The following is a 24,962-nucleotide window of genomic DNA, read 5'->3' as shown; positions in this document are numbered from 1 at the left end:
GTTACCAAAGGAAGAAGCTGTACTTCCTATCTGAGTAACCTTTAACCTGAGAGATGCTCTTGGAGCTAGAGCTCCATCTAGCCTCCGAACTTTCGACTCCTAGTGAGGTTAGGTGCTTCCTGACTATCAGTCTAAGTTTGGGACCTAAGTAACAGTACACAGTAACATCATGGATCAGAAGTCCCTTGAAAGTCTATGATCTGACAGATCAGGTTAGTAGTTCTAATTCCCAGGAAGTTATGAAATGGTCAAAGAGACCAAAATGTCGGACCGAGAAAGGAGAGTTCAGTCTATCTGCTTTGCCCATTTCTGGCCCATCCCCAAAGGAGATACTGTGTGCCTCTTGGCATTGGCAGGTCTGTAGAAAACCTGAAAGGGTTTCTGCCATAAGCCCTATGAGGTCACCGCGGAACCGCAGAGCAGGGCTCCTCACTTGCTTTGCACAGGGTATGTCATTCATTCACACAAACACACCATAGAGTTAATAAAGTACAGCAGAAAACATTTTTGCTAGAAGAACAAAGAACTAGAGCTCCAAGCATCTTTACCTAGTCCTGAAGAATCCTGGATGAGCCCCCAAGATGAAACTTGGTTCATGTTGATGAAACTTGGTTCATGTTGCTGAACCATGAAAGACACGAAGAATTCAATCTGGGGCCAGAGACAAGGCTTGATCACTCAAAGTTTTTGTGTAACAAAGTTTTATTTAAGTATAAAAGAGATAGAGAAAGCTTCTGACATAGACATCAGACAGAAAGAGTGGTCCCTGCTAGTCTTTAGCTGGATGTTATATAGCTCCTAGCAGTCTAATTAGAGAAAGGAAATGTCTCAAAACTCAGAGACTGGCACCAGGCCCCTCATCCACATCATGCATTTTGAGATAACATTGGCACAAGGGGAGTTGTCCCGGGCCATAAAATGATTGACATGAATCTTGAAGAAAGGCAGGTTTCCAAGCAAATACAGTCTCATGAACATAGCTTAAGAGAACATTTGCATGAGTAAAACATACTGGTTTGTTAAGTCAGTTTTGAGTCTTATGCAGAACTGACTTGAAGATAATTCAGTTCAGTTCAGTCACTCAGTCGTGTCCAAATCTTTGCAACCCCATGGATTGCAGCACTCCAGGCTTCCCTATCCATCACCAATTCCTGGAACTTACTCAAGGTCATGTACATTGAGTTGGTGATGCCATCCAACCGTCTCATCCTCTGTCGTCCCCTTCTTCTCCCACCTTCAATCTTGCCCAGCATCAGGGGCTTTTCAAATGAGTCAGTTCTTCCCATCACGGGGCCAAAGTATTGGAGTTTCAGCTTCAGCATCAGTCCTTCCAATGAATATTCAGGACTGATTTCCTTTAGGATGGACTGGTTGGATCGCCTTGCTGTCCAAGGGACTCTCAAGAGTCTTCTCCAATACTACAGTTCAAAAGCATCAATTCTTTGGTGCTCAGCTTTCTTTATGGTCCAACTTTCACATCCATACATGACTACTGGAAAAAACATAGCCTTGACTAGACAGACCTTTGTTGGCAAAGTAATGTCTCTGCTTTTTAGTATTCTGTCTAGGTTGGTCATAACTTTTCGTCCAAGTTGAAGACTCTTGAAGACGAGTCTAGGGTAAATACATGGTTCATTAACATAGCTTAAGACAAACATTTCCATAAGAAAACCACATTGGTTAGCTCAAGGTTGGGGAAAAGTTAAGTTCGGGTGGAGCCAGGTGTCCTCATGGCATCACAGAATTTTAAGAGAAACCTTTTTACATTTATATAGAGAGGGGAAAAAAATCTTAACACATGTAGTTTGTTTCCTCCTGCCATTTTTGAGAGAGAGAAAAAATGTCTGACACTTGCAGGTTATTTCCTCTGTTTGGAGACCCCTGGCCTTCCTGCCTGTTACCCTCTCTACTGAGGAGCCTAGAACCAGGGTGAGGGGCAGCTGGGCTGGATGGTCCTCTCTCAGAGATTGCCCTCCAGGGGCTGGACCTGCTGCTTGCGTATATAGCTTTGGGAGACATCAGGTGGCAGACATCATCGCAAAGGCTCGTCTCTACTATGTAGGTTGGCAAGACCTATTCTTGCACCAGCTTTTGTTCTCTAAGGTGGCCTTAACAAGACCTTCCCTCCCACATGCTCCTTTTACAGTTTGACACTGATGCTCCTTGCTGTAAGATCTCTCACCTTGAGTCTGGGCGGTGTGATGCTATGTGATGTGACCTCAGAGAGATGTGATGCTATGTGATTTACAAAGTTAAGTCATAAGAAGAGATAGATCTGCCTGGTCCTCTTGGGGTACTTGCACTTAGAACTCAGCCACCATTCTGTGAAGAACCAGGCCACATGAAGACGGTACCTGTAAGTGTTTCAGCCACAGCCACTACCAGGCTCCTGGCTAACAGCAAGCTTTAACTTGCCAGCCATGTGACTGAGCCATCTTGGAAGTGGATCCTCCAGTCCCCAACTGAACTGCCCCAGCTGATGTTGCCTGGAACAGGAGTATGCCTTCCCCACTGAGTGTTGCTCAAATTGTAGATTTATGAGAAAAATAAATTACTGTGGTTGTTTTAAGCCACTAAGCTTTTGAGTTGTTTGTTGTGCACCAAAAGCTAAATGAAACAATCTGTCAGCAGACTTTCTTTGTATTCCGAATGTCAATACAGGTGATTGTTCTTCACTGCTATTTCCTTTCTGTTCTAGCTTGTCTCTGAATTCTGAAGCTTTGGATGCAAAGATATGAGGGCTAGGGGAGAATTTATATGGCCATGCAAAGCCTAAGGAGCTTGAAGAGATAATAATAGATTCAATACAAGAATGAGGTTCAGTCCACCCATATTTGTTAAACTCCATTATTTGCCAAGCCCACTGTTAAGGCCTCCCTGGTTGCTCGGCTGGTAAAGAATCAGCCAGCAAAGGAGGAGACCTGGGTTCAATCCCTGGGTTGGGAAGATCCCCCGGAGAAGAGAATGGCTACCCACTCCAGTAGTCTGGCCTGGAGAATTCCATGGACTGTATAGTTCATGGGGTCACAAAGAGTTGGACACGACTGAGCAATTTTCACTTTGATTATTTGCCAAGCACACTGTTAGGTGCTAGAGATTCACTTACTGATGCAAATACATCCCAAGCACCTGTTGTGTGCCAGGGGCTCTTCTAGGCTTCAGAGATATAGAGGAACACAAGAGCAAGAATCCCTGCCCATCTTGAGGGGAAACAGGCAGTATATACATGTATAAATTAATAAGATGATGTCAGGGCTTCCCGGTGATCCAGTGGTTAAGAATCTGCCTTGCAATGCAAGGGACACTGGTTCGATCCCTAGTCCAGGAAGATCCCACATACCTTGGGCCAACTGAACCTGTGTGCCACAGCCACTGAGCCCACATGCCCTAGAGCCTTTGCTTTGCCACAAGAGAAGCCACTGTAATGAGAAGCCTGCATGCTGCAATGAAGAGTAGCCCCGCTTGCTGCAATTAGAGAAAGCCTGCATGCAGCAACAAAGACTAAGCACAGCCAAAGGAAAAAAGATGCCAAATAGAGCCAACTTCTGTGACAAAAATAAAACAAAGCAATACAATAGAGGAGTGTGACTGTGGTTTGTCTACTTAAGTCAGGGTAGTCATGGAAGGCCTCTCAGAAGTGGTGACACTGAGCTTACACCTGAAAAATGAGAAGAAGCTCCCACATCCCCATCAGGTGAAAATCAGAGCCGACAACATTTTAGGCAGAGGAAACAAGTTCTCCTGAGGTGGGAGAGGAGGCCAGTGTGGCCAGAGTGGAGAAAGCAAAAGGAAGAGAGGCAGAAAATAGAGTCGACTAAATCTGGCCCCTGTCTGGTAGATTAGAGTGATGGTTTTATTCTGGTGCCTTGGGAAACCATTGGGTTCTAAGCAGGGGATTGATACGATTTGACTTAAGTTTTGAAAATATCACTCTTGGCAAATAAGCACATGAAAAGATGCTCAACATCCTTAGTCATTAAGCAACTGAAAATTACAACCACAATTACAACCAGTTATTAGGGTAGCAAACAAATAAACAAACAAACTGTGCTGACAATACCAAGTGCTGGTGAGGATGTCAGAGCAACTGAAACTCATATACCTGTAATGGCATTTACAGTTATATATAACATTTACACCACACAGACACAATGGGTATAAATAACCTGAAGAGCATTTATAACAGTAAACTATATTAAACAGGAAGTGAGAGTTTTAAGACTCTGACTCTAATTACAATGTGTGTGTTTTTTTCTCCCATACTTCCAAGCAAATCACAAACACCAGATGAGTGTCCTACAATTTAACTCAATTCTGACACCATCAGCACGAAGATAACACAGGTTTCCACATGTTAAGAGCTCAGCCCTACAAGACTGCCCTCTCCTTCCAATGGCAATTGTAAGTCGGGCTGTCACCTGTGCTTCTGACTGGGAAAAGGGCGTGGAGCTCCCATACTCCGTCCAAACTCACTAGTCTTCCCAGTTCTCCAGGTCTCCACCAACCCTAGACTCTCTGAACCACATCCACTTGGTTTTATGGAGATTTTCATTACACTGGCAGGGTTGATTAATTCATTAGCCAGGTCAGCACTTGGTTCTATCTCCTGGCTTAGGTGCTTTCCAAAATTCACTTCACTGATATAAACTCAGGTGTAGTTGAAAGAGGTTTGTTATGAATATCAAGATATCTTTATCATTTTATCATTTAGGCAATTCCAAGGGTTTTAGGAGTTCTGTGACAGAAATGGGGAAGAAGACCAAGTATATATGTGTTGGTGTTTTTATTGTAAATATCACAGTTACTTTTGTCTTGTTTCAAACTTTTTATTATGAACAATTTCAAACACAGAAAAGTAGAAGGAAGAAAGTGTAAGAAACCACCATTATCCATCATCTGTCTTCAACGATTATTAATATATTGCTACGGAGAAGGCAATGGCACCCCACTCCAGTACTCTTGCTTGGAAAATCCCATGGACGGAGGAGCCTGTTAGGCTGCAATCCATGGGGTCGCTAAGAGTCGGACACGACTGAGTGACTTCACTTTCACTTTTCACTTTCATGCATTGGAGAAGGAAATGGCAACCCATTCCAGTGTTCTTGCCTGGAGAATCCCAGGGACGGGGGAGCCTGGTGGGCTGCCGTCTATGGGGTCGCACAGAGTCGGACACGACTGAAGTGACTTAGCATAGCATAGCATAGCAAACTTGTTTCATCTACGTCTTTGCCTTCTTTAGTATAATTCATTTAATTGTAAGTTAAGACAACTAAATTCTTCATAACAGCTGTGTTTAACGACTGGCTTGCAAAGTGCCTGAAATACTAACAGTTGGCTTTTGTAAGGGTCTCCAGCACACCACACCATTGCTCTTGCGGGGAGGCTGGTTTCAAAAGAGGGAAGGAGGGAGTTGAGGCTGTTGAGGCCCTGCCCTTTGATCTGCTGTCTGCTTCCTTGTGCTGTCTCAGGTGGAGGGGATCCCCATGGAGTCTGAGCAGCTGACCAATGACCTCAGTCGTTCTAGGAAATGGGCAGCATCAATGGAAACCGGTGTGTGACAGCTCTAATGAAATCAGGCTTTCTTGCTTACAATATACTAAAACTTGCTCAGGCAACAGGCGGGTTTGTTCAAGACCACAGGGACTGTCGCTTTAGAACCAGCAGTCCTTGCTGAGCCTTTGTCATAGGGGCGGGTCTCATGGTGTTTCTGTTTCTCTTCGCATGGCCCTTTTATCAATCCGAGCCTCAGCAGCCCACAGACTACATGCTCATTCTCGTGCTGAGTTTAATAAAGGGACTATCTGCAAAAGTAGGGGTAGAGTTGACGGAACAGGCAAGGCTTGCTTACCCGTTCTACAGGCCTTTGTGTGTAAGGGGGCGAGGGAGGGTGGTTAGAGGAGAGCAGTGACTTGAGGTTCTTTTCACACCGGGAGGGGGCGCTGCCTTCTGGGCTCTGACTAGGCCGGTTTCAACTCTAAACTATTAGAGCCCGGTAATAAATGCCTGAATATGCAAGAGCCTTGGAGTCAGGCATGTTGAATTTGAATCCCGACCCTGAGTGACCTCACCCTTCTGAGCCTGGGATCTTATTTGTAAATGAAAGTAATAACAAAGCCTGTCGGGTAGGGTTGCTGTATAGATTAATTGAGATAAGGATAGCTTCTTACTATGCTTGCTATGTGAAAGCAGTCTTCAACTCTTTGCAGAATGAATAGACTTTACTAAAGCGCTTTATTTATGCGATCTCTCATTAATTAATTCCTTTTAAAGGTATTTGCTAAGCATCTAATCTATCCGAGATACTGTTACGCTTAAGGGAGTTGGGCACTTTGACGGCTGGACGGAGGGGAGGAGCCTCATGGGTTTCCCCGCCCACGACAGCGAAGCCCAATGGGAACCCGCGGAGGCTGTGAGTCCCGCCCACTTTTCGGGACAGGCCCGGAAACGGGGTTGGAGAAGTTGCTGTATTTCCGGTCGGTGTGTAGGCTCTGCTGCTCGTGAAGCCGTAGACCCCGCTCCTGTTCAGCCTCCTCCTGGAAGATGTTTTACCACGTGAGCAGGGCACCGGGTGGCGGCGAGGGCAGGGTCAAGAGGAGGAGCGAAGCAGAAGGCCGGGACTAGGGGCGGCTTCTTGCCTCATATTCCTCCCGCTCCTTGCCCGAATCCATTCCACTTTCCCCACAGATCTCCCTGGAGCACGAGATTCTTCTGCACCCGCGATACTTCGGCCCTAACCTGCTCAACACGGTGAAACAAAAGCTCTTCACCGAGGTGGAGGGGACCTGCACCGGCAAGTGAGTGTCGCACCCTCCCTACCGCTTAAGCACTGCGCACCCGGCTTTCTATGCCTGCATCCCCTTCCCAGCGCCTACACACCGTGAAAGCTTCTGCTACCTACCCTGGCAAACTCTCTCACCCTCCCAGGCAGTTAGCTGCTTCCTGCTTTGGGTTCCTACGGTGCCCTCTGGGAAGCTCCGTAACAACTTCCTTTGTTCAGCCAACATTTGTCATTAACTCAGCAAACATTTCTGAAGCTCCAGCTGTGTGCCAGGGCCCTGTACTGGGCCCTGGGAACAATGCAGTGAAAAAGACAAAATGAGGTCAGCCCTTGTGGAGCTGGTTTTTCTTTATCCCTCATACCCAGAGACCTGGCATGGTACATCTTGGGCCTCACTAAAAGTTTGTTGAATGAATGGGCAGGATAAGGCAGATTGAGAGTTAGCGGGAGGAAGGAAGAGGACTGAGACTTGACCATTTCTGGGCTCTGCACAGAGGAGCTCCGCACAGGTTAAGTAAATGAGGGGGGAGGAGCAGGGCTATAGAGTACTCAGGTATCCAGCATCAGAGTAAGCTGAGGTGTTTTTTGAACATACAGGTTCCTGAGCCTTATCTCATCCCTACAGCATCAAGACTGGGGACCAGCCCAGGAACAGGCATTTTAATAAGTTTCTCCCAGGTGATTCTGAGACATCACCAAGATTGAGATTAAGGACTGCAGCTCTTTTGGACACTGTGAAATTATGAGAGCAGCGTTTGGCATTATAGCTGCTGCTGATTGTCCTGTCTTCTCTCTTGATCATTAAGCTCTCCTGGGGCCAGGGGGCCAACTACTCCCCCTTTGTGCTCCCCCTTTACCTCCAGGGTCAGTGACTCTTGCAGTAGATGCTTTTTTGTATTTTTTTTCCTGGCTGCGCTGGGTCTTTGTTGCTGCACGGGCTTTCTGTAGTTGCAGCAAGTGGGGCTCAGTTGCCGTGTGTGGGCTTCTCATTGTGGTAGCTTCTCTTGTTGAGGCACACGGGCTCTAGGGCTTGTGCTTAGTAGTTGCAGCACACTGGCTTAGCTTTTCTGTGCTGTGTGGAATCTTCCCGGACCAGGAATTGAACTTGCGTCCCCTGAATTGGCAGGGGACTTCTTAACCACTGGACCACCAGGGAAGCCCTGCCGTGGCAGATGGTTTCAGAGGCCTTCCACACACAGTGCCTTTCAGTTTCTCTGCCTCCTTGCAGGTATGGCTTTGTAATTGCCGTCACTACCATCGACAATATCGGTGCTGGTGTGATCCAGCCAGGCCGAGGCTTTGTCCTTTATCCGGTTAAGTACAAGGCCATTGTTTTCCGGCCCTTTAAAGGGGAGGTCGTGGATGCGGTGGTCACTCAGGTCAACAAGGTAAGACCATCCACAGGGGAGGTAGTGGGAAGGTCCCTCTTTTAGAAGATCTGGGATGGGTCCCACTTTGGTCAAATTCTGTGTCTTTGGTCAAATCACTTCTCTATGCTTCAAGTTTCCTCACCTGTCAAATAGTATGGTAATCTTGCCCTGCCTCACTCAGGGGCGTGTAAGTCAATAGTGAGTCAAAACAGGAGTAGCCTCCATTGTGGGCCAGGTGGTGTGCAAAGTCTCGGAATGACTCTGAAATGAGTGCTTTTATCTCCGTGCTGAAGCTTGGAGAAGTTGAGTCTCCTGGCCACAGTCATGTGTCCAACAAGTGTTCAAAGCCCAGAATGACAAGTTCTAGGTCTTAGCTGTTTACCACTATACTTCCTTAGCTTAAAATGAAAGCTTGGGAAAACAAACACACAACAAACTTCACAGTGGTTTCAAAACATGAAGAATATTGTTAGGAACCAGATAAAGATGGGAGGCTTAGGAGACTTTGGGGGACAAAAGAAAAAGCAAGGTCTCTCTTTTCCCTTCTAGGTTGGACTCTTCACAGAAATCGGGCCCATGTCCTGCTTCATCTCTCGACATGTAAGTCTAGGCACGCTGGGTGGGTCTAAGGAGGAGACCTGTACTCGTGAGAATCTACTGAAGCATCCTTTTCAAGTGCTCTTACCCAGTTTGACCTTACTTTCAGTCCATCCCATCAGAGATGGAATTTGATCCTAACTCCAACCCACCGTGTTACAAAACGATGGATGAGGTGAGTGGGCAGAAGAAATTGGTGAGAGGGCCAAGGGAATGAGCCACTCTGAGGGAGGGTATAGGCCTGGGGGTTTCTGAATGTACTGTTCCCTCCTCCCCAGGACATTGTGATTCAGCAGGATGATGAGATCCGCTTGAAGATTGTGGGGACCCGTGTGGACAAGAATGACATTGTGAGTCTCCTGACTGCCACCGTGCTCATACCAGGCCGAGCTGTTGCATTCTTCCTATTCAGAGTTCCTGGGGATTTTGTGCTCTCCTGCCAGGAAGAAGAGATGGGTGGGCAGAAGGCCTGGGGCTGAGGGTTAGAGGAGAGCACTCTGCTTGCTTTGGCTTCATTTCCATTTTTCTTTCCTCCTGCAGTTTGCTATCGGCTCCCTGATGGATGATTACCTGGGTGAGTGCCAGGGTTGTTGTCTGGAGGAGGGGTGTGTGGGCACAGGAGGTGAATATGGAATTTGATGCCTGAGCCACTGATGAAAGAAACTCTCATGTTGTCTGCTTGGAAGACCAAGGACACTTGCCCCCTGGAATGAGAAGTGCATGGTTAGGGCTGTCCCGAGCTCTGGGTCTAAGCACTGTGCTTTTTCTGTTCTCGGCAGGGCTTGTGAGCTGAGCACCATGACCCACCTTGTTTGGTCCCTGTCTAGGAGGTGTGACTGTCACACTTCCCATGGTGTCCAGAGGCCCAGTCTGGCTGCTATCGGGAGGCAAGGAGGGTTCCTTGCCCTCAGAAGACACCTGGCTCTTCCTATGGCTTAGCAGCCACTCCCAGATTTTTGACTGTGTGTTCTAACCATAAAAGGTCCTTGATTTTCATGGAAGTGTCCTCTCCTTTCTTTGGTAAGAACAACTCATTTTGTAAAAAGGCTGGAGGGCCAGTGGCTTGCTAGCCCCTCTTTTCTAGGCCTGATGCCTTAACTAGCCTCAGCCACCAGGGGATCTGACTGACCCTCTTGCCAAGGTCTCAAGTTGACCTCACTGAAGGTAAGGCTGTAGTGTTGGGTTGTTGTTGTACAGTCGCTTCGTCATGTTCGACTCTTTGCAACCCCATGGACTGCTGCTTGCCAGGCTTCCCTGTCCTTCACTGTCTCCCAGAGTTTGTTGGGTCTTTGGTTTTCAGCAAATGGTTGTATCGTTAGAGCTACTCTAGTCTAGGGCCCCGGTCTAGTTTCAGAGAATTTGCCCTCTTCTCAGCTTTTAAAATAACCAAGATTGTAGCTGGGGAGGGGGAAGAGGAGACAGTAGGGTTGGCGGAGGTGAATAATAGAACAGTAATGATACAGATTGTGGGGTCCCAGTCCTTAGGATGGGCACATAAACAATAGCCTTTGTTTACTAATCAATTAATATACTAACTGAACATATGCAAGGGCTCATAATCTCATTGGGATAACACAACAAAAATATGCAAAAGAAGAAGATTGAAGAAACACACCACCCTCCCTCGATGCTATGTCTTGGCAATACTATTTGCCTAACTTGGAATGCCTTTTCCAAACCTACCTGCTTGTTTCCTAGTAATCCATCAAATCTCAGTCACTTTTTGTTTTCTTAAGCTTTCCTTGACTTCCTTAAGAAGCAGAGCTGTGTAGTAGAAAACACAGTATTTGGGTTGATACAGAACTGGGTTTTAGTCCTAGCTGGGTGACCTTATGTTTCCTTATTGTAATATGGTCATACAACCCTCTTTGGATGGTATGTCAGAGCGTTGCTGCTCTGTGTCAGAGATCGTATGTGCAAGTGGCCGTCTTCCCCAACCAGGGATTTAACCTGAGCTGTCAGCAATGAAAGTGATGTGGTGTCTTTTAAACAAAAAATTAATTTATTTGTCTGTACTGGGTCTTAATTGCACCATGTGGGATCTAGTTCCCTGACCAGGGATCGAACCTGGACCCACTGCATAGGGAGTGCAGAGTCTTAGCCAGTGGACCACCAGTGAAATCCTCAAGTGTGGAGTCTTAACCACTGGATCATCAGGGAATTCTCAGGAAGTTACAACCTCTTAAAGCGATCCCAGGCTTAATAGTGACAGGAGTATGCGCCTGGTAATATATTCAATCCTTTACATACATTATTGAATTTTCTCAACAGTTCAGTGTAATGTTTTGTCATCCCACTTGACAGGCGATAAAATAGATGAACTAACATGCTTAAGGTCACAAAGCTAGTGAGTAGTGGAGCTGTTTTTTTTTTAATAGTGTAAAACCATCATAACTCTTCTTGCCAGGCATTGGGTAGCTGGGGAGTGAGAGGGAGCCACCTTTCTCCCAGCTGTGGCCAGGTGATTTACTCCTTTCCCTGGCCCCTGCCTTGACTCAAGCTGGAGGCAAATCAGCCCCAGACAGCTTGGATGGTGCTTCACTGCGTCCTGCAGGCCTCTGGGCCTTCCTCTCTTCATTGTCTCATGCTGCCAAGGTTACCAAAGGCTGTCCCTACCAATAACACCTTTGCAAGGAGGCCTGCCAACAAACAGGAGATCTGATCTCAGACTCAGAACTTCGGAGTTCTTCCTTTCATGCATAAGTGGGCAAGACACTCTAGGGACCAAGCACAGTCCTGAGATTACATCATATGTCATTCTGAGTATGACTGGAGGAGTTTCAGCAGGGTGTCAGTCTCCTTAGGTAGTGTTGCTATGGCAACCCCAGTCCCATCCACCTGGCTTTCTGGGCTCCGGCTCCTCCGGTCTCAGGATCTTCCTGTCTAGAGGCAGCAGCATCTAACCCTGAGAGGGGGGAAGGGTGAGGTTGTGTACATTCATGCTCCCCTGCAGAAAGCTCCTTTAATAAACAGCTCATTGCAAATGGTCCCATCTTGGATGAACATAAAATGATTAATTCACTGTTTGCCTCGTGATGTGAGTGAAAGTTCACTACCAAAGCTCAGTCTACATTGTCTCTTAATCTACAGTAACCTTGTGAGATGGGTATTCTTACTCCATTTTGTAGATACGTAAATGTGGTTAGGTAATTTGCCCAAAAGCAGTATCAAAGTTTGAACTCCTTTTGCTATGACTCCAAATACCCTTTACTCACTAAGCTCACTGCTTTTCAACTGAGAACTGCCCAGGTTCAGAGAAGTGTGTCAGTGTAAGATGGTCAAGGAAGTCTGTGAGGTAGGTGAGGGCTTACAGGACAGAAGTGGGGAGGATACGAGCTAGGGTGCCCGAATCGGCAGAGCCCTGGAGTCTGGAGCTCGCACGTGGTGTGTTTAGCCCAGTCAGAAGACCCTTCTGCCAGCAGACAATGCCTACTGAGATTCCGGTTCAACCTTGGGGAAGGGGAAGTGGCAGGTGATGTTGGAGAGTTAAGTTGAACCCCACGGAGCAGCCAGCAAAACTAAGGCAGACGCCAAAGTCTAAAGCGTCAAAGACTCGCGTAAATGCAAGTGCTCTGAAACTCAGGAGTAGACAAAGGAATGGAGATGGTTTCCTCGAGAACATGTTTATTAAAACGTAGATTGAACCATTACACACCCCACAAAACACCGAAGTGCTGTTGCTTTAAGAGGCGCGAGTCTTCCATATCACGTGACCTCTGACTTGACCGAGCCTTCTGCAGAGCCATCACGGTGGCCAATCGAGTAGTGGGCAGCTTCTTTGTGGGCAGGAATTCCTGAAGGCGCTCATCGATTGGCTGTGTTCGTGGAGGGCGGGGCCTGATCGCCGAGAGAGGGAATTAGTACGAGCAGGGTGAGAGGGGTCATTGCCGCAGCTACCGCCGCCGCAGTCACCGCCACCGCCCTCTTGGTAGCCGCCTTCGCCGTCCCTGAGCCATCAGGTGAGCAAGCCCTCACAGAGCCGTCCCGCTGCAGGTTGTGCGCTAACCGGCCTGGGCGCCCGCTCCGCTGGGGGCCCGCCCCCTTCGCCGACCATGTGACCCAAGTTCGGTAACCTCTGACCTCCTCCTCCCTGCCCCCCCACCTCTCGAGCTGGGATGAAGCGCGGCCGGGTGGGAGGATGCGCTTCACGGAGGCCGGCGGAGGTCAGTTCCCACGCCTCCTTACCGGTGTGGCTAGTGGCTGAGGATGTGGAGAGGAGGTTGAGGAACTGGAGACCTTGGTCAGAGCCGGACTTTGGGGGGTGTAATGTGGGCACGTAATAGGGAAACTTCCTTGGCGCCTTCCGCGGGCAGGACTTGCTGCTCCTACTTTACAGGTGGAGAAAGAAGGTTAACACGGCCATTGGCGGGTCTCCAACGCCAAGTCTCTGGACTGGGAATCCAGGCCGTGTTTCCCACACAGTCCGCCGCTCCTCATGATTAGAATGAGAGTTGAGTTCTTGCTCCCTTACCTAGGTAGTGCTGGCCAGATGATCTTGGGAAAATCATTTAACATGTAACCACTCAGCTCTGATTTCCTTGGCTGTGAAATAGACACAGTGTTTATTTAATACCTCTCTCATTGTTAATCCAGACAAAATGAGGTGTAAGCCATATAAAGCACGTAGCTCAAAGCTTCAGGCATAGTATATACTGAGAAAAATAGCGATTGTGCGCTCATTTTTTCAGCAGGTGTTTACTGAGGGTGTGTTATGTGCAGACACCGTGCCTGACGCTGGGGATGCAAAGGTGAGCAAAAAGGCATGATCCTTGCCAGCATGGAGCTTACAGTCTACTGGGGAGGTAGATGTTAATCAAAATGTTGCACAGGTATATAATTACAAAAGGATAACTGCTTTGGAAAATAAAGTCATGGCACACGGTGAGGGTCTGAAAAGACTCTCTGAGCAAGTGACTTTTCTTTTAAATTTTAAAAGTAGTCATTTATTTATTTGACTGTGCTAGGTCTTCCTTGCTGCATGGGCTTTTCTTTAGTTGTGGCAAGCAGCGGCTACTCTCTAGCTGTGCATGGGCATCTCGTTACGGTGGCTTCTCTTGTGGCAGAGCACAGGCTCTAGGGCTCACGGGCTTCGGTAGCTGCGGCTTGTGGGCCCTAGATCTCAGGCTCTGTAGTTGTGGTGCACAGGCTTAGTTGCTCTGCAGCATGTAGAGTCTTCGCGGACCAGGGATCACACCCATGTCTCCTGCATTGGCAGGCGAATTTTTTACCACTGACTCACCGGGGAAGCCCCCAGCAAGCGACATTTGAGACTGAGATCTGAAGGAAGGCCTAGGAGTTCACTGGACAAAGGGGTTGGGGTAGAGGAGGAGAGTGTTCTAAGTCCAGGAAACAGTGTGTGAACATCCTGAAATAAGGTGTTTATGAGGAAACAGGCTACAGGAATGCAGAACATAAGCAAGAGTGGAAAGAGATATTTGGAGATGTAGGCACACATGTGGGGCCTTGGAGCCATGGCACAGGTTTGTTTTATTCTAAAGGCAATGAGGAGCCGTTGGGAGAAATGCTGCAGGGAGGCCAGGTAGGGTACCCACTGGATTTAGGGACCTGGAGGTCACTGGTGACCCACTGGGCCTTGTCAGAGAGGAGTGCTGGGGCAGAACCTGGGCGGGTCACTGAAACTGGGACCTCGCTGCTGTGGTGGTATTGTCTCACTTTGGCCCATGTTGGCCAGCCATGTAACTGTGGCGTGTGTTGTTGGAGTCCGTCACCAGCTGCTGGTTTTTTTGGTTCTTATTCTGCCATATCCCGTGAACAGAAGAGCAGGTTCCTGCTCTAAGCCTCTCAGCCACATTGGGGAAGACCAGACACGGGCAAAAAGCTAAACTACTGAAAGCCTGACTGTCCCAGATGGCATAGGGGCAGGAAGACCTCAAAGGACAGACTGGATCTGCCTTAGGAAAGAGGAGGGCATGGGGGCTTGGAATAGGAGGAGGGTGGGCCAGCCTGAGCGCCAGCGGTGAGGTACAAGGCAGGCTGGAAGCCACGAGGTGGCCTTCCTGGGAGGATAGATCAGCTCGATGAGCTCTGCGGATTCAGGACCAATCCCATTATGTTGAGCCAGAGAGTTGGGACTTTCCTTTTATGAGTCCTGGAAAATTATTGAAGACTTCTGAGCAAGGAACTCTCAGGGTAAAAGTAGTCTTTTCATCAGTATTTAGTACTGGTGGCTGTTGCACAGATCCAGAAGAAGACAAAAGTTTTTGTTTATAATTAACGATTGTAACGTCTTCCATTTGTGTAGCGTTCTGGCCCTTGAGTTCCTCCTACATCATCTCATCTCATCCTCATAGCAACACTGTGTGTTAGGGAGGGCAGGGGTCATTGCCACTGTTTTACCAGACCTCAGACTGGGGCAAGTCTCAGCCTGGTTTGCATTGAAAGTGGTGGAGCAGGGCTGGGACCCAGTTCTGTGCTCCGAAGGCCAGGCACTTTCTCAGACATCACTGCTGTCTGCTATCACTGCCTTCTGCCCTCTGACCCAGCTCAAGTCTGTTTCTTGCTCTGAGCCTTAGTTTCCTCACCTGGACACTCAGATGAGGTTCTTGGTTCAAGGATTCTGGAACAAGAGCAACAAGATTGGTTTGGAGGGCCTTCAGTCAGGCTCCCGGGCTCAGAGGGAGACTGGGCTGCCCTTTCCCACCTCCTTTCCCACCCCCAGCTCCATCGGGGCCATGTCGGAGCGAGAAGAGCGGCGCTTCGTGGAGATCCCTCGGGAGTCCGTCCGGCTCATGGCAGAGAGCACAGGCCTGGAGCTGAGCGATGAGGTGGCGGCCCTGCTCGCAGAGGACGTGTGCTACCGACTCAGAGAGGCCACCCAGGTACACTCCCCCTCCTTGTCCCTCCCTGGGACTGCCCTCTCCCCAGGGGTTTATTCAGCTAGTATCTGTCAGGTCCCTCCTTCGTGCTCTGAATACAGTGGAGGCGGTCCCTGTCCTCTCCAGGGCCTCCTAGGCAGCTGGGCTTCCAGCGAACCAGGCGCCTGCTGAGCATCCTCTTGTGCCCCTCACCACAGCCCCGCTGGGCAGGCCCGACGGGTTCATCATCACATCCCCCATGTGAGAAACTGAGTCACAGAGAGGGCATGTGACATTGGGAGTTGTTTGCCACCCCCTGCTCCCTGTCGTCTGACTCTGTTCCTTCCCTCACAGAATAGCTCTCAATTCATGAAACACACCAAACGGCGGAAGCTGACCGTCGAGGATTTCAACAGGGCGCTCCGATGGAGCAGTGTGGAGGTGAGTTGGGCACAGGCTGCAGAGGGCTCAGCTGGCACGAGCCTGCCTACATGCCCGACTCAGGGCTGGCCACACAGTGAGACGTGAAGGCCCAGCGCACACACGAGGGAAGGTCACAGCCACCGCAGCACAGGTATTGCGCCCAGCCCCCCAGGGCCAGGCGTTCAGAGAGGCAGAGGTGGCCACGGAGGCCCAGGGGCTAGGGAAGGCTTCTTGGAAGAGCTGGCACTTGAACTGAACCTGCAAAGGAGGCCGGGATTAGATTCAGTTGCAAGAAGAGGCCATTCTGGGTGAGGGAGCAGCCTGTTCACGGGCGTGGGTGTCAGAACATCCTGCATGGTCGTTCCTGGGCAGGGGGTCCAGGGAAGAAGATCACGTTTAGAAGAGAGGAGCGTTTTCAGAGCTGGTCTCTGTGAGGAGGATCAGCAGCCTGAGGGTGGGGTTCAGGGTCCATGCAGCTCCGTGAGGAGGGACCACGTTCTGTTCCTTGACTCTGAGCACTGGTGCTGCAGCCAAGTTCCCAGTGAGAAGCCTGGAGTCCCAGGCATCCCCCTCTGCTCAGGGCCTCTGGACTCCCCACAAACATAGGCTCTGGGCCCTGGCCGGTAGCACCCCACTTACCTCCCCAGATTCAGCCTGCTCCCCAATCCTCTCTTCACTCAGGCCGTGTGCGGTTATGGATCTCAGGAGGTGCTGCCCCTGCGCCCAGCCAGGGAGGGTGAGCTCTACTTCCCCGAGGACCGAGAGGTGAACCTGGTGGAGCTGGCCCTGGCCACCAACATCCCCAAAGGCTGTGCTGAGACAGCCCTGAGAGGTGACCGGGGGGTCCTCCACGGGGCGGGGACAGGAGCTGGGTCGTTGGAGGAATGGTGATGGCCTGGTGGGTGGATGGGGCAAGGGCAGAATCTCGGGCTGACCCATCTCTCTGCTCTGGTTGTAGTTCACGTCTCCTACCTAGACGGCAAAGGGAACTTGGCCCCTCAAGGATCAGGTAATGGGTAGTACGGGGAACGGGCTCTCTGCTTGGACTTTCCTCCCGTAGGACTGAGGGGGTGCCGCTACCCCTTTGAGGCCTCATCTGACAAGTATTTTCCGGTGCCTGCCTGGTGCCAGTCCTAAGTGGGCACTGATCCCTGCCCAGAGGCCTCAGAGTTGGAGATGGGATCCCAGGCCTGTAACCAATCATGACGCCGTGTTGGATGTTAGTGCAGAAGTTTGAGCAGCTTTCTGGGGTCCCTGAGGTGTCACACTTCCAGGGTCTGCTGAATGGAGCTTACAGAGCCTGAGGCTTATGAACTTGGACCTTGGGGACTAAGCAGGAGTCTGCTGGGCAGAACACAGGTGGGAGGCAGCATGCGGAGCTGGGCTGTGGAGAGCTTGCAAGGACAGGGTGAGCAGGCTGCTCAGAGAGGCTGATGGCTCTGTGTTCTGAGAGTCCTTCTGTCTGAACGGGCTCTTTATGGCGATGGGGGTTGTTGGGGGTGGGGAGCAGGCAGGGAGGCTGGGAGAGGGCTGGGCTGCACCCTGACCACCTTCTGCCCACCCTCTCACAGTGCCTAGTGCTGTGTCTTCACTGACTGATGACCTTCTCAAGTACTACCAGCAAGTGACTCGGGCTGTGCTGGGGGATGATCCACAGCTGATGAAAGTGAGCAAGCGGGCCTGAATTGAAGCATAAAGTTCAACCCTCAAATCCCCATGGAATTCCTTCAGAGGCCTGCTTCCTGTTCTCTGCAGGCTGGCTGATCTGGGTGGAAGCTGCTCTTGGTGGGGGGCGTGGTGCTCTGCAACTGGCCCTTCTCCAGCACTGCTCCCCTTCCTGCCCCAGTAGGAACCCTGTTCCTTAGGGAATGGGCAGCTCTGCAGGGTCCTGTGGAGTGTGGGGACGGCACAGGTGGTCAGTGCCCCTACACCGTAATCCAGAGCCCTTTCTTTGGGGTGTCTGTTGACCTGGAGCCACGTGGGGCATCCACCTTGCACATTTCATCTGTCTGGCCTTGAGAGGAAGTAGAGGGAGCCTGGTGAGGGTGCCAGTTAGACATCATACCAGCCCTCTAGGGCCCCACAGGGCCCCGCTGGACACTGTCTGTGCCAGGACTCTAACGCCAGAGGCAGAGGAGGGCTGGTTTGGTGGTCTTGGCCACGTGGCCCCTCTGTTTGAGGGGTTTACATCTTCCATGTCTGGATGCTGCTCTTATTTCCCTTGCAGAGACTGTTGTTACTGCACTCTCCTGCCTTAGGAAGTCTGCTGCTCGTCCTCAGACACAGTGCATGTGGCTGGGCCTGGGCCTGGGAGCTGGGCTCCTTCCACTTGAGCTGTTCTCTGCTTTCACAGTGCCAGAGGAGCTGGGAGGGCACAGGTGGTGGAGGTTCCGGCTAAGATGGTCTTACTCACTGACTCTTATTTTTTTCTGCTTATAAAAGTAATACCAGCATATGCTTATTATAGAAGTACTGTAAGACATACAAAGTAGAAATTGTGTAGAACCACCCACTCACATTTTTTTCCTATGTATAAACTGTCATAGTCTGCTGTCAATTGAAGTGGTATTAAACTAAACATCTGGTTTTAGAATAACTGCTTTATTTAGTTGAAAATATGTTGGACATTTAGGTTATATTCAGTTCAGTTCAGTCACTCAGTCGTGTCCTACTCTTTGCGACTGCATGGACGCCAGGCTTAGGTTATATTCAGCTTTTTATTATTATAGACAGTGTTATGTGTGGATATGTGTGTGAGTGGGTTTTGTTTAGAGTGGGTTAAATTTGTAGAAGTGGCATTGCTGAGTCAAAGTATGAATATTTAAAATGTTAATAATACATAGGTGCCAAGTTTTCCTTTAAAGAGGTATCAGTTTATACTTGGGGTGGGTGGACCAGGGCAGCGTGGCCCCTTCTGTTTCAGATTGCTCTCCACGACCTGCAGACCAACTCCAAGATCGCAGCGCTCCTGCCATACTTTGTGTACGTGGTCAGCGGGGTAAGTGACCAGGCTGCGGCAGGGGCGGATCTGTGGGGAGGCGATGATGCCACAGGCTGTAGGGCTCACGGCAGGCGCCACCAGACTAGCAGGCTCTCTGCACCTTTATGCCCCCCCAAGCAGCCGCCTTCTCCCAACAGGTGAAATCTGTAAGCCACGACCTGGAGCAGCTGCACCGGCTCTTGCAAGTGGCGCGGAGCCTGGTTCGGAACCCACACCTCTGCCTGGTACCCTATGTCCGCTCCCTGGTGGGCAGCGTCCTCTACTGTGTCCTGGAGCCACTGGCTGCCTCCATCAACCCGCTGAATGACCACTGGACGCTGCGGGATGGCGCTGCCCTCCTACTGAGCCACATCTTCTGGTAGCCACCTGGGCCTAGTGCTGGTCAAGGGCGGGACCGTGGCAGAGCTGTGGCTTGGGGTGGGAGGTGGGGTGAAACTCTGGCTTTAAGGCCACAGGTTGAGGCGCTGGGAGTGTCTTCCCTCTGCTCTTCCAGGTTGTTGTGCTTGGGGTTTTATAAACGGGGACAGAGACGCCAGGGGTTTGGTCCATCAGCCCTCAGGCCCTGGGCCCAGCGGCCTCGTTCACTACCCGGCGTGCCGTGCACGTGCACCTTCCTGCGTGCTCTGCCTCGTTGCCCTGACTCAGTGTTGCTCCCACAGGACTTATGGGGACCTTGTAAATGGCCTCTATCAGCAGATCCTGCTCTCCCTGCAGAAAGTCTTGGCGGATCCTGTGAGGCCTCTCTGCTCTCACTACGGGGCTGTGGTGGGCCTGCATGCTCTTGGCTGGAAGGTGAGGACCCTGGCTTTTCTCACAGAACTATAAGAGCTCCCGTTTATAGTTAGAAAAATAATCTTTCTTGTCCATGAATGTGTCCTCTTTCTCCATTTTTTAGGTTTTTCACTGTCTTTCAGGATCCTTCTGTAATTTTCCCTGAAGAGAACCTCAAAATAACTGGTTTACTGCTAGATTCTTGCTATGCTTTGATACTGTTGCAATGTCTTTTCATGGTATTTCTTATTGGTGTATAGATACACCAATTTCTATATTGGTGTATAGATTCTGATTCGTGTATTGATTCAGCTACTTCATTAAACTATCATTTTTAACTGTAGATTTTTTTGGGCTTTTAAGGTAATCATACCCTGTACAAATAATGATAGCTTTGTCTTTTTTAAACCTAATGCCTTATTTTTTAAAATTCCTTTTCCTTTTTTGGCATCCCACATGGCTTGTGGGATCTTAGTTCCCCAATCAGGGTTGGAACCTGAGCCCTTGGCTGTGAAAGTGCAGGGTCCTAACCACTGGACCACCAGAGAATTCCCAAACCTAGTAATTTTTTATTTTATTGCTAGGACCACTAATATAATTTTAAATATGTTGATATTGGGCGTTCTTGACTCATTTCCAATTTTTAAAAAAAAGTACTAACAATAACCTATTTAGGCTGACGTTTACTTCGTGTGTTTGTAGATACCTTTCTCAGGTTAGGGGAATTATATTCTTAATTATTAATTTATGTTAATTTTATCAAATGCACTTTCTGTATCTTTTTAATTGATTCTAAGGTTTTCCTGTTTTATCTGTTAATGTTGTTAATTGTATATATAGGTTTTCTTTTTTTTGGCTGTGTCACACAGCTTGTGGGATCTTAATTCCCAACCAGGGGATTGAACCCCTGCCCCAGCAGTGAAAGTGCTGAGTCCTAACCACTGGACCACCAGGAATTCCCCACACAGATTTTCTAATAGTAAACTATCTTTACATTTCTAGGATAAACTCACTTTAGTAATGGTATAGTCTTTAAAAAATGCAAAACTTTTATTGGAATATATTTTTTATATAGTTAGATTTAAATGATTTATCTGTATGAATGAAATTAATCATGTACTCTTCTCATATGGTTTTAGTATCAGGGTTATAGTGGTTTTATAGAATAAGGTGGAGAGGAAGTATTTTTTATACTTTATATTTTTAAGTTTAACTATGTTTTATTGAGACACTCTGTTCCTTGAATGTCTGTAGGCTGACTTTGTAAATTCTGGCATGCTGTTTTGTGGTTGTATTTTTAACTAATAGTTACAGAATTATTTGAGTTTTCAGATTTCTTGAGTCAATATTAAGTTATATTTTTCTAGGAACTTGAAGTCTTAATTGCTTTCCCCCAAATTAATCACAGGATTTAAAATTACATAATTAGAGTCCAGGTCTCTGAGCTGTTGTTTGTTTTTGTGCAAGTGGTTTGAACTGAGTTCCAGTTTACACGTAAGCCAGGACGGTAACTGGAATGTAGCAGGTGGCAGCTAAATTTCTCAGTTAGCAAGGGGCATTACTTGCACCCTTCAGCCCTCAGCACATGTCCGTGATCGTGGGGTCACTTTATATTGTTTGTCTGTCTTTGTACCTGATCTTTATTCCCGTTGCTTAATTAAGGCTTGGGCATTCAGGAGGTTCCAAATAAATGCTGGCTGAATATGCCAAGCAGGGAATTTAGGATTCAGCCCTGTCGAGAACCAGAGATAAAAGTAGATTTATCTACTAAAAGAGGAAATGGTACTTGGTAAGCAATGAGCAAAAGAGGCATTCACTGCATTCTTTTCTCCCATCCAGGCAGTAGAGAGAGTCTTGTACCCACATCTGTCCACTTACTGGACAAATCTGCAGGCTGTGCTTGACGATTATTCAGTATCGAATGCCCAGGTTAAAGCAGATGGGCACAAAGTCTATGGAGCCATTCTGGTGAGTGCCAGCCCTTTCCAGCCTCTCCTTCCTGCATCAGCTCAGCTGGCTTACTTTAGAATACTAGGCCCAGGTTCCTTGTATCCTAGTCCCTCTGCTCTTACAGGTGGCCGTAGAGCGACTCCTGAAGATGAAGGCCCAGGCAGCAGAGCCTAACAAGGGTGGGCCAGGCAGCAGGGGGTGCCAGCGCTCTGACGACCTGCCCTGGGACAGCCTTCTCCTGCAGGAGTCTCCCTCCGGGGGCAGCGCAGAGCCAGGTTTTGGGTCTGGTCTCCCAATGGCTCTTGGAGGCGTGGGGCCAGAGGATCCTTCCCCTTCGGTGACCCTGGCGGACATCTACCGGGAGCTCTACGCCTTCTTCGGTGACAGCTTGGCCACTCGCTTTGGCACGGGTCAACCAGCGCCCACGGCCCCGCGGCCGCCCGGGGACAAGAAGGAACCGGCGACCGCCCCGGACTCGGTGCGGAAGATGCCGCAGCTGACAGCCAACGCCATGGTCAGCCCGCAGGGCGACGAGAGCCCCCGGGGCGGCGGCCCCCCGTCAGCCTCTGCGCCCGCCGCCTCTGAGAGCAGGCCGCTGCCCCGCGTGCACCGGGCGCGGGGAGCACCTCGGCAGCAGGGCCCAGGCACCGGCACCCGCGACGTCTTCCAGAAGAGCCGTTTCGCCCTGCGCGGTGCCCCTTACTTCCGTTTCATCATCGCTGGGCGACAAGCAGGGAGGCGATGCCGCGGGCGCCTCTTCCAGACAGCCTTCCCCGCGCCGTACGGGCCCAGCCCGGCCTCCCGTTACGTGCAGAAGCTGCCCATGATCGGCCGCACCAGCCGTCCGGCCCGCCGCTGGGCGCTCTCGGACTACTCGCTGTACCTGCCGCTTTGACGCGGCTCTCGCCTTCGCCTCTGTAAATAAATCCCGCGCCCGGAAATGACGTTTCCGTGCTCGTGGGTCGCGCCGGATGAGGCGGGGCTTGGTTAGTTGGCTCCTGCGGCGGCGCTTTCTGGTGTTGGGCAAGTCATGGCGCTGCCCTGGTTGCAGCGCGTCGAACTCGCGTTCTTCGCTACCGCCTTCTTATGCGGAGCCGTGGCGGCCGCGGCGCTGACCCGGACCCAGGTGTGCGGTTGCGGTACGGGGCCGGCCGTCAGGTTGGGTAAGCGGGGAACAGGTACACCCTGAACCGGAGAGGCTGCTGCTGTCCGGCCCGGCGCGCAGCTCCTCGGAGCTAGTCGCCCAGGTGAGGCCGGTCGCCGGCGGAGATGCTGCATCGGCGCTAATGACGCTCCGTGGATACATCTCATAGATTATTACCTCGCAAAAGGAACGAGTCCTTGGGGGTGTCTAACAGCAGATATAGCCCCGCCGGGTAATTCCTGCTGCATAACCTCACCCTGGCTGTAAAACAAGTTGGACCAGGCCCCTTTAAATCAGACACTATTGTGCTGAGCCACTCAAAGAAAACATAGTGTAGTAGAAATGAGCAAACTACTGAATGGTTGCAACGCAGCGTGTCATATGGCAAACCAGTGATGTAGCAGAAGCGAATAGTTTAGCTGAGTGTTTAGCCAGGCAATCATGTTAATAAACAGGCTCGTTTGACCCCTGTAAGTAGGCACTATTACACCTATTTTATAGGTTAGAAAACATCGGAGATGGCCGAAGGTTAGGTAAGTTTTGGTTCTACTTTAGAATTTCTGTACAAGGGGAGACCAGAACTTGTGAGGCATCTCTGAAGCTCATTGTATTTTATAACCACTGCCGATTTCCTCATCCTTCTGGCCTCTGTAGATTTCATTTCCCCACCAGACCCACTCATCTACTGGCCCAGAAACAGGAACTGACAGTAATACACAAAAAACTCCTTAGGGTGGCCCTGGTCTAGATTATCCCCAACACCTGCCATGAACTTGCATTCAGAGCTGAAATCTAGGACTCAACAACTTCTCTCCACAGGGCTCTTTCAGGGGCAGCTGTCCTCTGTATGGCGTGGCCGCCCTGAACGGCTCCTCTCTGGTCTTGTCCCGACCCACGGCCCCATCCCTCTGCTCCTTTGTGGCGGGGGCCTCGGGCCTCCTGGCCCTCTACTGTCTGCTGCTTCTGTTCTTCTGGGTCTACACCAGCTGCATCGAGGGCTCCCACAGGTGACTGCCGGCTCTGAGGATCAGGGGTTGAGGTGGGAGGTGTCCCACTTGAACCACAAGGCATATTCTCTCCCTCCTCCTAGAGGCCCTATCGGGCTCCGCTTTGCACTGGCCACCTCAGCCATAGCCATCTTCCTGGTCTTAGTGTGTGCCTGTATCCTTCGATTTGGCACGAGTTCCCTGTGCAAATCCATCATCTCCCTGAACATGACTAGGTAATGGGAAAGGGAGGGAGTCTGGCTGGGGCTGTCTACCTTCCCTCTGCAGAGTATCCCATACTGCACTTTTTACATCCTCGTCAATGCTCATCTCAAAAGGGCACTGGAGTGAAAGGCTATTTAGGGTATATCTCCCCTTTCTCACGACTTGTCTCTTTGACCTCACAGCTGCTCTGATGCCCAGAAAACTTCATGGATACCCCCTGGAACCGCTGTGCAGTTTTACTCCAACCTACATAATGCTGAAGTGAGGTCCTGGGATATGAAAGGCTGGGTAGAGACTGAGGGATACACAGATTCGTGTAACGAATCGTATAATACCATCTGTAGTTTTAAGAGGGCTCACCAGTGTACTCTGAGCTTGGTCCACCGGTGAGGGGCTGAGGAGCTAAAGGCTTGACAGCCTGACAGTGCACAGCTGAGTGGTATGTGGGTGGAACTGGATTCAAGATGGGCCCAGTCCTCACATTCCTGTCCTGTCTCCCACAGACTTCTTCTTGGGTGAATCTGGTATTGTGGTGTTTGGTCTTGGTGCTCCAGGTTGTGCAGTGGAAGTCTGAAGCCACCCCATCCCGGCCTCTGCAGAGGGGGGACCCTGAGTGGAGCTCTGAGACAGATGGTCTTGTTGGGCCACGCCTTTCCCATTCCTGAAGACTAACCAAAGAGTACTTCTGCAGCCAGACTCCATGCCCAAGTGCCTGTAATCCTCTTGCCCCAACATGGCTTTGATTATGTGGGGAGCCTTAGTTTTCCCTCCAGGAGGGAACCGTGATGACACCTCTCTTCCTACAGCTGTTTTTGTACCAGTATTATATTACTTTCTTAACTCATCTCAGTACTGAGTTCTTGGTGTAAAGCACTGTAGGTAGGGTGGATAAGAGTAAGGAG

At 49.9% G+C, this 24,962-nt stretch overlaps 3 protein-coding genes across 8 annotated transcripts; all 3 read left to right on the top strand.

Moving 5' to 3' along the window:
* Window positions 1–6,440: 6,440 nt before the first annotated feature.
* POLR2G (RNA polymerase II subunit G) lies at window positions 6,441–9,741 on the top strand. Its single transcript, XM_027532274.1, has 8 exons — window positions 6,441–6,552; window positions 6,685–6,794; window positions 8,007–8,166; window positions 8,698–8,748; window positions 8,855–8,920; window positions 9,024–9,095; window positions 9,286–9,319; window positions 9,525–9,741. Exons 1-8 carry the CDS (start codon window positions 6,541–6,543, stop codon window positions 9,536–9,538), a joined length of 519 nt encoding a protein of 172 aa, XP_027388075.1. The 5' UTR covers window positions 6,441–6,540; the 3' UTR covers window positions 9,539–9,741.
* A 1,098-nt stretch (window positions 9,742–10,839) lies between these two features.
* On the top strand, window positions 10,840–24,904 carry TAF6L (TATA-box binding protein associated factor 6 like). Of its 6 annotated transcripts, none has more exons than XM_027532323.1 (16): window positions 10,840–12,704; window positions 13,437–13,493; window positions 15,425–15,584; window positions 15,915–16,001; window positions 16,665–16,815; window positions 16,942–16,992; window positions 17,555–17,649; window positions 18,907–18,981; window positions 19,122–19,342; window positions 19,644–19,776; window positions 21,595–21,723; window positions 21,830–22,868; window positions 23,669–23,856; window positions 23,940–24,071; window positions 24,243–24,321; window positions 24,564–24,904. In XM_027532323.1, exons 2-12 carry the CDS (start codon window positions 13,486–13,488, stop codon window positions 22,598–22,600), a joined length of 1,881 nt encoding a protein of 626 aa, XP_027388124.1. In that variant the 5' UTR covers window positions 10,840–12,704; window positions 13,437–13,485; the 3' UTR covers window positions 22,601–22,868; window positions 23,669–23,856; window positions 23,940–24,071; window positions 24,243–24,321; window positions 24,564–24,904. The 6 variants fall into 6 exon arrangements, with proteins under 6 accessions (XP_027388124.1, XP_027388122.1, XP_027388126.1 ...); XM_027532321.1 differs by having other exon boundaries at window positions 13,434–13,493; XM_027532322.1 differs by lacking the exon at window positions 10,840–12,704 and adding an exon at window positions 12,713–12,908.
* On the top strand, window positions 22,701–24,904 carry TMEM179B (transmembrane protein 179B). Its single transcript, XM_027532333.1, has 5 exons — window positions 22,701–22,831; window positions 23,669–23,856; window positions 23,940–24,071; window positions 24,243–24,321; window positions 24,564–24,904. The coding sequence occupies exons 1-5, from the start codon at window positions 22,736–22,738 to the stop codon at window positions 24,723–24,725; spliced, it is 657 nt and encodes a 218-aa protein (XP_027388134.1). The 5' UTR covers window positions 22,701–22,735; the 3' UTR covers window positions 24,726–24,904.
* Window positions 24,905–24,962: the final 58 nt, after the last annotated feature.

Source organism: Bos indicus x Bos taurus, chromosome 29, assembly GCF_003369695.1.
Source record: "Bos indicus x Bos taurus breed Angus x Brahman F1 hybrid chromosome 29, Bos_hybrid_MaternalHap_v2.0, whole genome shotgun sequence".
Taxonomy (NCBI): Eukaryota; Metazoa; Chordata; class Mammalia; order Artiodactyla; family Bovidae; genus Bos; species Bos indicus x Bos taurus.
The sequence above is the reverse complement of the archived record's forward strand: the minus strand, read 5'-3'. Positions and strand labels throughout refer to the sequence as shown.